The following is an 11,639-nucleotide window of genomic DNA, read 5'->3' on the forward strand; positions in this document are numbered from 1 at the left end:
CTTGGAGGTGTCCCGTGGGCTGGGAGCCAACTGGCTGCATGAGGGCTCTGGGGGCAGGGTGGCAACAGCCAGCTTCGCCCCTGCCGTGACTGCACGTAGACCTCGGTGGTGGTGCTGTTCTGCATTTTATTTTGCATTGTAGTCACTGCATGTTGTGGCTTGCATGAATGTTTCATGGTTCCCAGCTCTCCCAGGGGCCTGGCAGCCCTGCTATCTCTCTAGGTGGCTGGAAATGGGATCAAGCAACAAATCCCCCCCCCCCCCCCCGGGAGACCCCAAATCTCACCTGAGAGCCCCCCCCCCGTGCAGCAGGCTGCTGGGGAGGCTGAAATAGCAGCTGAGCAGCCTGCTACCCTTGTGGCCACGTTCATTTGAAGCTCAGGGAATGGATGGATGCATCCCTCAGCCCTGAGGAAGCAGCAGGAGCCATGGAGGACTAGGGGAGCTCTGCTTCCCCTCCTTTGAGCCCCCCAAGTGTGGCGGTGCTGGTGCTGCCCCCTCAGCTGGGATGCTTGGCCTGGGAGACTGTGGTGCAGCGGGCTGACAGTGGGAGGATGTTGGGGGATGGAGTCATTGTGGTCCCAGCCCCTGGTGGCTCAGTCCCTTGGGCCTATCTGCAAAGAGAGGAGAAAAAGCACTGAGGAGGGAGTCCCTGGGCTTTGGCCCCCTCCAAAAAAACCCTAGCTGTGATGAGAAGGCGATGGAAGGCTTGGATTTGGAGCCTCACCCCCAGGGATGTCTTCACGGCCGAGAGCTTGAAGATGATGCGTCGCCACTCCTCGGGGCAGACAGCTCGCAGCTCCTCTGGGCTCATGTGCAACAGCTGGTGCCCAGAGAGGACGCCGAGGCATTTCACTGTTCTGGGGGGGAGGACAGGGACAGACAGATGGATAGACAGACACCTAGTAAGGAGCTGGACCTGTGGCCCTGAGCTCAGCCGGGTGCGGAGGGAGCCCCTGCAGCTGGATGAACTGCCATGGGGGGTGGAGAGGGAGATGGGGAAAGGGTGTTCATGAGGGAGGAGCTCCTGTGTTCCCCTAACACCCCAATACAGCCAAAGTGACGTGGGTTGAGCCACCACAGGGTCTGGGATGCTGTGGGGACGCAGGGGCTCGAGGATACTCGGGGAGAGGCAAGTGGGGCAACGTACATCTGTGAGAAACCCTTGTCCTTCAGCCAAGCTGTCACCTCTGCTGGTGTGGAGCTGTTGTGAAGGCTGGGAGGGCTGCCCTGGAAGAGAGGATGAAGGGAGAAGGTCCAGGTCGGCCCAGGGGTGGCGTTGTGGGGGTCTGGATCGGTCAGGCCCCCTGCTAATCCTCCTGGTACTGTGGGCACAGGGGGGACAAGGGTGACCCACCTGGCTCATGGAGTCCTGCCCCAGGGGCTCCAGGATGTTGCTGGGGATGTACCCCTTCTCCCCTTGGCTGTTCTGCACCAGATACCACTTCTTCCGCTGGTCCAGGACCTAGGGCATGTGGGGACAAAGGGGACAGCGTGGCCTGCCTGCCCCCTGTTCCTTGCTCCCAGCTTTCCCCCCACTCTGGGACTCCATAGCAGTCCCTGAGAGCAGGGTGGTCCCTGGCACAGCTCCTCCATCCTCCCGGGGAGCGCCCACCTTGTGGGGCTCGGCACAGCGGCTCTGCACCCCGGCACGGCCTCGCTTTTTACCTGTAGCGTGTCCCCTTTCTGGACGGTCAGCTCCTGCGCGTTCCTGCCCCGAAACTCGTACATGGCCTGCATGAGCACCGGGGGGAAGGGGGGGGGCCTGGAGGGACGGAGCGGCCGTGAGTGCCTGCTGGCACCTCCCTGTGCCCCCGGCCAGGGGCTGCATCCCACCCCAGGCCAGTGGTCGCTCCCCACTGGGCCAGGTACTAGGTGGGCTAGTGTCTACTGCGGGTGCAGCTTGACCCTCTGCCAAGGACTGTCCTGCATTCGAGGACAGTCCTGTCCCTCCTCCTGTTGCAGCCCAGCAGCAGGACTGGGTGCAAGAGGCTGCTGCTGTCCCCGTGTCCCTCCCTGTCCTTCCACATCTCCCCTTTCCAGGCTCCCTCTGGAGCGCCACGTCCCCGGATGTGGACGGCCAGGGACAGGTCCCTGGTGCCATCAGCGTCCACGGGGCCATGGGAGCACTTACACGAGGTTGGGACCATCCCTGTGGCTCGTGGCAGGTGCCTGTGAGGGGAGCAAATGGGACCCATGTTTGGAATAAGCTGGGGAAACTGAGGCAGGGAGCAACCCGTTGGCTGGCGTGGGGCTCCTGTCTGCCTCAGCTGTCCCCCCTGTTCCCCAGTGGGGCTGGGACTTACCGGCTCAGCGGGAGGGGAGAGCCCTGGTTGTGCCAGCGATGGGGGCAGCCAGCCATCAGAGAAGACGGGGGTGTAGGCGGGCACCGAATCGCCATCCGGGTACTCTGCCCTGCGAGGGGAGGAGGAGAGCGTTGCTCTCCAGAGCAGGAGGGTGTCCAGCCCCTCACCCCCCACCCCCGGCAGCCTTGGTGTACCCCAGGGATGGAGACACCCCCTCTCTAGCATCTCATCCTCTTGCTGGTGCCTCCCAGAGGAGTCGGGCACCTCTGTGAAGTGCCCGGCTCCTCTCGAACCCCTTTGGGAGTGGGAGGCTGTGATTTTGGCCCCTGCTGCCACCTCCAGGCTGGGCTAACGCCGCTTGGGTGCCCGTCCCTGGGGCAGGACCCTACCTGGTCTTGTTCCAGGCTATGCCCAGGTTCTTCCAGGTGCTGTAGTCCTGCTGGTGGAGGGTGTCCTCGAGCAGGTCCACGGCCGCCTGGATAAGCAGCGGGGACTCCACGGAGGGTGCCAGGCTGGAGTTGGGGCAGTGGCCCAAGACCTGCTTCGGGGAGGCAGCTGTGAGGGAATGGAGCAGCTGTCCAGGGGCTTCCTTGGGCTGTGCCCCCACCCCGATATCTCCCCAAGGTGGGTACTGAGGGGAAATCCTGGCTTGGGGCCGTGGGGCACTCACGAAGGACAAGGTGGTGAAGAGGAGATGCAGCAATTCGGGGATGCTCGGCTTCTCCACGTTCCCACGAAGCTTGCCCTGTGCGGAGAGCGGAAGGGGCAGCTCCGTGCCACGTCTCGGTGCCGTGGCCCGTGTTTGCCCTGGGAACCCCCCCAAGCGGAGATGGGGGGCCGCTTTGAGGCCCCTGCAGCCCCATCCTCCCAGTATAACCCCAGGGGCTCGCCTTGGCCTGCCCGTGGTCCAGTGCCCTCCAAGAGGTGGTAGAGATGCAGGATGAGGACTTTGGGGGACGGGCAAAAGGGACAAGCGCCCCAGGTACCCATCCAGCACCCCGTGGGACCTACCATGAGGTTGAGGGCATATTTAACCTTCTGGAAAAAGTCCCTGTAGTCAGCCTCGGGGGGCAGATCTGGAGGGGCAGAGAGAGGGGGCTGGCACCAGGACGGCCACACGTGGCCCCCCACCCCGAGTCCCCTCCCCAGCAGGACCCCAGCCCATTTTTTTACTTTTTCCCTTGATTTTCTTCTTCTTCTTCCACAGGTTCTTGGAGCTGGCCGAGCCGAGGGCCGCCCGGAGCTGGTGCACGAAGAGCTCCACATCACCCAGCACGTGGTTGAGGACCTCCTGCGGGACAGGGCACGTGAGCACCAGGGGGACGGGGCGGGAAGGCGCCCCGGGGGCGCGTGGGCAGGGACTTACGGTGTCTCGTTCCATGTCGGACAGGGGCTGGTTTTGGGCATCGAGCCACGCCGTCTGCTGGGAGCCTGGTGACGGGAGATGGTCCCGGCTGGAGGTCTTCTCCGGCCTGTCCTCCTCCCATCCCTCCCACCTCCTTTTCCCCTGCCATAGGGGAAACTGAGGCATGCTGCGAACCGGACCCAGGCGTCCGGGGCCGCACCTTGCTCTCCCCAAGTCCCCTCCTCAAATATGCTCCGCCGCGGCTCGCTGCAGTCCGAGGACGGTGGTCCGTGCTGGGACGGCGCATGGAGGTTGGGCTCTGGGCTCTCTGCCCAGCGCTCGGGCACCCCGGAGGGAGCCCGCGCGTACGAGGGGGGCCGGCTCAGCGCCGCTTCCAGGGTGGTCCTGAGCAACGCAGCGAGGGGGAGGCGGTGATCCCGGTAAGGGTGTATGTGCCCATTTTGGTGTGGGGGGGGTGGGTTGGGTGGAGGGTCCGATCACAGGGATGGGGTAGGGGGGTGGGAGGGGGACCATGGGTAGAGGGGATAAGGGGGTGTCTGAGCTTGGGGATGGGGTGCAAGGGGGGGGTCTGAGCCTGGGGATGAGGTTCAGGGGTGGGAGGGGGTCTGTGTCCATGGGTTGGGGGGACAGGAGAGGGTCTGAGCCTGGATCTGGGGGTGGGAGAGGGTCTGTGCCCATGGAGGGGTATGGAGGTGGGAAGGGGCCCATGCCCATGGATAGGGGGTGCAAGAGGGGACCTAGCTCTGGGGAGGGGGCACAGGGGTGAGAGGGGGTCTATGTGCATGGGTATAGGGGTGGGGAGGGGATGGGGTATGGGGCATGAGAAGGGGTCTATACCCACGGCTGGGGGGTAGGAGAGGGCCTGAACCTGAGTGGGAGGCAGGAAGGGGGTCCGGCTCCCTGTGCAAGATGCTCAGCTGTGCCCCCCAGCTGGGGGGGGGGACACGGACGGGGGGGGGCCGCGTGCCCCCCCTTACCTGTGGCTGTACTGACTCCTCTGCTCCTCTTTGCACTGCTTCACCAGCTGCTCCAGGCTGGTCTTCAGCGTCCCTGCCTGGCACAGCCCCGGGGGGGCCACCCGGCATGAGCACCCACCAGCCCAGCGATGCCACCCACCCGCGTCCCCCCCGCGCTGGGGCTCACCCCCGGCCGGTCGCACTGGAAGAGCAGGACGCTGGTGCCCGGCGGGCTCCGCTCCTGCACGCAGACGGTCAGGACCGAGTCGTAGCCGCACGAGTCCAGCACGGCCGAGCACTCCTGCACCCCGGCCAGCGGGTAACTGTCCAGCTCCTCCTGCCGGGGGGGTGCCAACGGGGCTCTGAGCACCCTGCTGGCATGGGGGGGGGGGGGCTGGCCTGGGGCAGCCAGGGCTGGAGGTGGGTGCAGGGTTTAGGGGGGGGTCAGGGTTATGGGAGAATATCATGGCTGGGGGGGGGTGGTCAAGATTATGGAGGTGCCAAGTCCAGGGTGGGTGCCAGGGTCAAAGCGGGGGCTTGGAGGTAACAAGGACCAGGGTGGGTGGGTGCCAGGTCTGGCAGTTGCTGTGGCTGGGGGGGGCAACCGGGTTATGGGGTGCTGTGGTCGGGGGGGCTGCCGTGGTCCAAGGTGGGCATCATGCCTGGGCTCTGCCAGGGTCCAGGGCAGGGGTGCCAGGGTCGGGGCTAGCTAGGGCCAGGGTGGGTGCCAGGGCCGGGGGTTGCTCTAGCTGGGGGAGTACCAGGGTTTTGGGGTGCCTGGCTCCCAGGACCCCCAAGGGGGGGGGCAGAGAAGTGCGGGAGCTGGGGGCTACCTTGCTCTCCATGTCGCTCAGCACCAGCGCCTGCTCCCTGACTTGCAGCATCAGATCCTGCCCCCAGACCCGGCCCTGGGCCTCCAGCGCCTTCAGGCGAGCGATGCAGTCGTCCGTGCTGCGGATGTCCTGCTCCAGGCGCATGGTGAGCAGGTGCTGGGGGGGACGCACGGCACGGGGCGTCACCGGCCACCCTGCCACCTCCCGCGACACCCCCGGTTCTGCCAGCTGGGGGCCGGGCTGGCGGGTTTGGGGGTCTCCTACCTCCACGTGGTGCTGGAAGGTGCCTGGCTCGAACAGGCTTTGGGCATAGTCCTTGCGCTGGCCTGCGAGGGGCACGAGGCGTGAGCGGGGGGGGGGGTGCGGGCAGGGTGCCCGGGTGCAGGGGGGGGTCGGGGCGCTGCCCCCACTCACTATAAATGGTTTTCCCGCTGGGCCGGGCGAAGCTGTTGGACCGCTGGAGCTGGGGGCTATCGTGGGTGAGCTCACTGTTGGACAGACGGATGGGCGGACAGATGGACAGAGGTGAGCCCGCGAGTGCCGCCCAGCACCGCCGCCTCCGGCACCTCGGGGTGCCCCCGCACCCCCCCCAATGGCTACTCACTGGGGTGCAGGGTTGCTCCAGCGGCCGAAGGGGTCTCCCATCTTCCCGGGGCGGCGCTGTCCGGGGGCGCGTCTGCAGGCACAGCGCGTTCGGCACCCGTGCACGCACCCAAAGGGCACGCGTTGGGCACCTACGGGCGCAGGTGTGTGCATGTGAACACCCACGGGCCACGCACGCAAGCGGCATTGAGCTGTGGGTGCAAAACGCTGGCTGCGCAGCCATGGGCACGGCCGGGGCCGTGCACCCCTGTACGGGGAGGAGGGGAGGGGGGTCCACGCCTGGCGGGGCAAGCAGGAGGGCTTCGGGCCCCGTTGGCACCTGGGTGACGTCAGCACGCTGGCGGGGCTTCCTGGGTGTGGATCCGGCCGGTTCGGGGCTCCCCGGAGCAGGGCAGCGCTGGGGGCACCCTTGCCCGGGTGGAGGAGCCGGGGCTGGGCTGAACCCGCTCCGGCTATGCGGTTGAGGGCTGGGTGCGGGATGAGGCCCCCTCTGTGTCCCTGTGTCACCCCAGTGGCCCTGGGACCACCCAGCTGCCTGCCACCCGCCCTGGGGTGGTGGGGGTGGCATCCCCATCCCCAGCAGGACCCCCTGCACCTCCATCCCCCCCATCCCACCCCGTCGGGCTCTGGAGAGGAATCGCCCTGTGGGGACGCCATTGGGAGAGGGTGGCCCCCACCCAGGTTTGGACCCGGGACCCCATTTTGGGGGATGTCCCCCCATACCGTACCCCAGTGATGGCCCGGCTCACCCCGATCGCGGCGCCTTGGGCCCTGTTCCTCCGCCGGCAGCCCCACGGTGAGTGCGTGGCCGAGGGCGGCACGACGCGGGGACGATGACGGCTGGCCGGGCCCTGACGTCGGCACCGCACCCGCCTGCTCTTTGCCCGCTGGCACCGTCCCCACCCCGGTGGCACCCACCGGTGAGCCTGCCGCCCACGGGGAGGGCACCCCCCCCGGCACACTGTGCCCGCAGCACCCAGTGGCACGGAGCCAGAGAAGGGGCGATCGGGGCCCCGTCGGGAGCTTGTCCTGCCGCAGCTCCCACCCTGTCCCCGGGCGCGCAGCCCGGCTCCAGGATTATCCCTTCTCCTCCGCCCGGCTCTGACGCAGCCGGAGCAAGACGCGAGCGTCCCTTCGCCAGCAGAGTGGTGGCGAGAGCCCCGGCCGGAGCCTCATCTTCCGCCACCCGTTTGCAAGCCAAACTCCCACCCAGGAAGCAGCCCCCAGCTGTGCTGGCAGAGGGGCCCAGGCGTCCTGGGCTGGAGGGGGGAGGGCTTGCATGCGGAGCAGGCGCTGCCCCCTGTTCGGCAGCGCTGGAGGCCCTTGGGCTGGGAACAGCCGCCAGGGAGCCAGGCCGGGGGTGGGGGGGTGGATTTTTTTGGGGGGGGGGGGCTTCGTGCCTCAGTTTCCCCAGCTCGGAGAGGGGCCGGCATGCGGACGCCGCCTGTGACCGCCAGGGGGCAGCACGTCCCCAGGTCACCCCCCCCCCCCTTCCCCAGATGTGCTGCCCCCAGATGTGCAGGTCCCCAGATGTGGCCGGGGCCGGGCCGGCTACAGGAAGGAGCCCGGCCCAGGAGCTGAGCCCTGTCAAACTCGTGTCGTGCCAGGAGCTGGGCACTCGGCCCCCATCCCCTGACCCCTCCAGGGGAACAAGTGGGTGCAGACAGGACGACCCCCACCCCTACCTACCCACCCCGCCCGTCGCTCAGCCCCGCACAACTGCCCTTCCCGCCCAGCCGAGAGGTGTAACGAGTTGCGCTGAGGCCGGGTAGCAGGAGGCAAAGTCCGTGCACGGCCGGCATTGAACCATGCACCTCTTCAGGCACTTATTAACCCAGCTGCTGCCAACGGGCTCGTGGGAAACGCTCGCGGCACCAGCACCAGCCCTGGCCCGGGGAGCTGAGCCCGGCCCTTTTGGGGCACGAACCCCAAACTTCGGGACGCCCCGGCCGGGCCGAGCGCCGAACCGGCCCCGCGGCGGCGGCTCCTCCCGCGGAGGCGGCAGGGCTGCGCGGCCGGGGGCGCGCTGCGCGCCCCCCGCGCGTGGGCCCGTCCCGCCTGGCCCTGCCTGTTTATTCAGGGATTATTTCATGGCTGGAGTTTGTTTTGTTTTGTTTAGAGGGTTTTTTTTTTTTCCTTTCCTCGACGCCGGGTTTTTCCAGCGCCGTTAATCCTCCCCCCCCTCCTCCCTCTGTGTTTCCCCCGCTCCTCACCGCCCCCAAATGGGGCTGCGCGTCCTCGCCGGGGCTCAAAGCACCGAGCACCCACTTCGCCCCCACCCCTTGCACCCGGCGCGGGCAGGGCCGTGCCTCAGTTTCCCCACCGCCCGGAGGCCGGGGGGGGGGGGGAGGTGGGCTGCGCACTTGGCCCCGGCACCCGCAGGCTACGTCAGGGCGGAGGAATTTGCTTTCGTTTCCTCGTCTTTTTTTTTTTTTGTCCCCCCCCCGCCGCTGGCCAGCGCGGGGCTGCAGGGCGGGGAGCTCTCCCCGGCGCCGCGCCGCCCGCCGCCTCCCGCCCCGCAGCGCCGGGCCCCTGCCCGCCCTCCCGGCCGCCCGGGGCTGCCGCTGCAGCCGCGTTTCGCCGGCAGGGCCCCAAAACCTTGAAAAAAATTTAAAAAAAGCTTCTTTTTTTTTTTTTTTTTAATCCCCCACTTCCCCATCCAGCTCCCCACGGCTTGGCCCGCGTCCCCCAGCTCCGGCTGCCCCCGGGGAGCTGTCACTGCCTCGTCGCCCTTCCCCGGGCTTCGGGAAGCCCCCCGGGGGGGGGGGCACCAACAGCCTTGGGAAGAGCCGTGAGTGGGATCCGAGGCTTTTCTCCGCTCCCCGGAGCCCTGCTTAAAGGCAGCGGGTGATGGGGAGAAGGGACCGCGCCGCTCGGCGGTGGGATTTGAACCCGGGGCAGAGGACGGGGGCGAGACCCGTGGGCAGCGTGGCCCCGGCATTGAATCCGCAGAGAGAAAAACGCCACTTCCAGGCAGCCCCGAACATGCTGGATTTGGAGCAAAACCCGGGGAGTGTTTTTTTTTTTTCACCGAGAGAAGGGAAAAGCAGCGTCGGGCTCTCGGGGCCGTCATTCCTGGTGCCGGGGGCGGTTGAAGGGTTTTCCCCCCTTTTTCGGGGCAGTTGAAGCCTTTCGTGGCTTTAGGAAAGGGTTTAGGACTCGCTGGTGTCAAAAACGAGCAAAACCCAGGGCTTTGCCCCCCCCCTCCCCGAAACGCAGCTCTGTCTCGCGGAGGAAACTGGCCGCATCCCGCATCTTCCCCAGCCGCGTTTCCCTCTGGGGGTTTTGACCCCGGTTGCCTTTTGCCGGCCGGGGTGATGCACGGCGCCGGCTCAGCCCTGGGCAGGATCAGGCCCTTTGGGAGGGCGGGGAGGTTCGCAGCACCCCGGAGCCGGGGGGCCGCCGGTTCCTGGCAGCGCCGGTGACACATCGCTGGCGGCCAGGTGCCCCGGAGGAGGCTGCGCCGGGGCCGCGGGGCCGGAAAGCAGCTGCGGCGGCTCTGGGCGCCGGCCAGCGGCGCTGACCGCCGGCATGTCCCCAGCCTCGCCGGCCGCCAGCCCCGGCCCGTCCCCACGTCACCGAGGCGAAGCGCGAGGCAGGCCGCGGGCCTGCGGTTTGCCCGGACCTGCCACCTAATTGCCGGGGACCGGCGTCTCCTCGGCGTTTGGCGGCCCCCGACGGGGGGGGGGGGACGTGTGTGGCCAAGTTAACCCCTCGAGGGCTGGGAAACCACGGCGGACCCTTCGTCCCCGGCCCGCAGGAGCGGCGCGGTCCTTGGCACGGCCCGGAGGCTCGGCATGTTCCTCTCGGGGCTGCCCAGGAATAAAAACCCTCCTGCCCTCCCGAGCCGCCTGGCTGCTCCCTGCATCCCTCCCGTCCTGCTGTCCCCGTCCCCGGCTGCAGCTCCGGGCTGCCCCGGCTGGCTCGCGGCACTGGTGGCCCCGGGGTTTAGGCACCGCGGGCCGGGGCAGGGTTTTGCACAGCTGCCACACGAGGGCATTACGGAGCCGGTGCTCGAGCCAGGCTGGATCCCAGCAGCGCAGCCGCACTGGGAGACCTGGGGAGTGTGTGTGTGGGGGGGGGCCACGAAGGGCAGAGCCCCCTTCGTTAGTGGGCGACGGGTCCCACCGCTGCGTCCGTGACGCCGCAGACCTTTGCCCCATCACGTGTGGCTGAGAACGGTAGCTCTCGTCACGCCTGTGGACGGCCTGCGGAGCCGCCGCCACCCTCGGAGCCCGGGTCTTGGGGCGAACGTCTCGGTGTTGCCCTAAGGGAGCGCCTCGGCCGTCTGGCCCGAGCCTAGGGGTGCTCCTCGGATGTCCGTCCTCCCTGCGCCAGCTCCCTTTCTGCTGGCGGGCACGGTCCTGCCCCACGTCCCCTCTCCTCTGAGCAGCAGCAGGAGCTCTGCAAGGCTTTTCCCTTCCCTCGTCTTTCCTAAATCCCTCCAGCGATGTCCTCAAAGGCTTCTGCATAGATGCACCTGCGAGGCCTCCTTCTCTCCTCCTCTTGGCTAATTTGCTGCTAATTTTCTACCTCGTTCTTGGCAGCAAGGGAGGGGATGCCGGCAGCTGGGCTGTGCGAGAGGCTCCTGCTCTGGATTTGGCCACTTTTTAAACCCCCTGGCATGCGAAGTGAAGCCTGCTGACGCCAAGCCGGTGCTCCGGAAACATCGGTGCACCCACGGCTTGGCCCGCGTCCCCCAGCTCCGGGCGGGCGAAGCCCCAGTCAAGCCGTGCCTTAGCCCTGGCTGCCAGGTTGCATCAGGCCAAATGGTGGGAAGGAGCCGGGAAAAGCCGCGGAGCCGAGCCCCGGCCTCGCTGCCAGGAAAACCGGTGGCGAGGGCAGGGATGCCCCGCCGGGCGCTCTCCCACCACCTCCGACCAGCGCCCGACAGCGAACTCCTGCTGCGGGTGACTAACCCCTTCCCGCTGCCCGCGGCAGCCCTTTCGAGAGCCGACGAGCCCCTGCTTTTTTTGCAGAGGTGCCCGGATGGCGGGCAGGGCTGGGGGGCTCGGGGGCTGCGATCGCTCCCCTTCCCAGGGTCCTGCGCATTGAGGACCTCTGGGGCGGCTCTGCATTTGGGTGGGGCGAAAGGGCCGCGGAGGAGGACGCTAAGGATCGCTCAAGCCTTGCAAATCTTCTCCCACATCCATGCCTGGGGGGGCTCGTCCGAGCCGCGGCATGCACGGGTAGGGGGAGAGCCCCAGCGAGGGCCCGAGTGGCCGTGCAGCCCCCGGAGACCTACGGCTTCGGCTGCGCAGCTGCAGAAAGGGTCTCGTGTCCGGGGGCAAAAGCAGCAGCGGCCGGAGCCCGCGCAGGAGGCTTCGCGCTGGGAAGGCGCAGGGAAAAGCCGCCGGCAGAGGAGCGCGCACCCGGCGCGTGGCTGCCAGGGGTGCTCCCTCCCCGCGGGCGAGGGGGGGCTGCGTGACGGTAGCCCGCAGAGGAATTCAGCCTGGACGAGAGGGCAAGAAACCCTCAAAAACCACCCAGGCAGAGGCAGCCGCATCCTCCCGACCTGCGGCGACGGTCCTGCCACCGAGCCAGCCACCCACGCTCCTCCGGTGGAGCCGGACCG

General features: G+C 67.8%; 1 protein-coding gene across 6 annotated transcripts; it reads right to left on the reverse strand.

Annotated features, from left to right (window-relative positions):
* Nucleotides 1-107: 107 nt before the first annotated feature.
* On the reverse strand, nucleotides 108-7,278 carry EPS8L3 (EPS8 signaling adaptor L3). 6 transcript variants are annotated; one of them, XM_068918175.1, is made up of 20 exons: nucleotides 6,793-7,278; nucleotides 6,066-6,137; nucleotides 5,876-5,949; nucleotides 5,726-5,787; nucleotides 5,462-5,617; nucleotides 4,816-4,965; nucleotides 4,650-4,726; nucleotides 3,872-4,056; nucleotides 3,673-3,737; nucleotides 3,480-3,597; nucleotides 3,318-3,382; nucleotides 2,977-3,051; nucleotides 2,696-2,844; nucleotides 2,307-2,415; nucleotides 2,135-2,172; nucleotides 1,669-1,765; nucleotides 1,358-1,465; nucleotides 1,151-1,230; nucleotides 728-860; nucleotides 108-614 (listed from the first exon to the last, which is right to left on the reverse strand). In XM_068918175.1, the coding sequence occupies exons 2-20, from the start codon at nucleotides 6,104-6,106 to the stop codon at nucleotides 597-599; spliced, it is 1,800 nt and encodes a 599-aa protein (XP_068774276.1). In that variant the 5' UTR covers nucleotides 6,107-6,137; nucleotides 6,793-7,278; the 3' UTR covers nucleotides 108-596. The 6 variants fall into 6 exon arrangements, with proteins under 6 accessions (XP_068774276.1, XP_068774277.1, XP_068774272.1 ...); XM_068918176.1 differs by having other exon boundaries at nucleotides 6,066-6,195; nucleotides 6,814-7,250; XM_068918171.1 differs by having other exon boundaries at nucleotides 424-614; nucleotides 728-855.
* Between the last annotated feature and the right edge of the window lie 4,361 nt (nucleotides 7,279-11,639).

The sequence above is a fragment of the Struthio camelus genome, chromosome 24 (assembly GCF_040807025.1).
Source record: "Struthio camelus isolate bStrCam1 chromosome 24, bStrCam1.hap1, whole genome shotgun sequence".
Taxonomy (NCBI): Eukaryota; Metazoa; Chordata; class Aves; order Struthioniformes; family Struthionidae; genus Struthio; species Struthio camelus.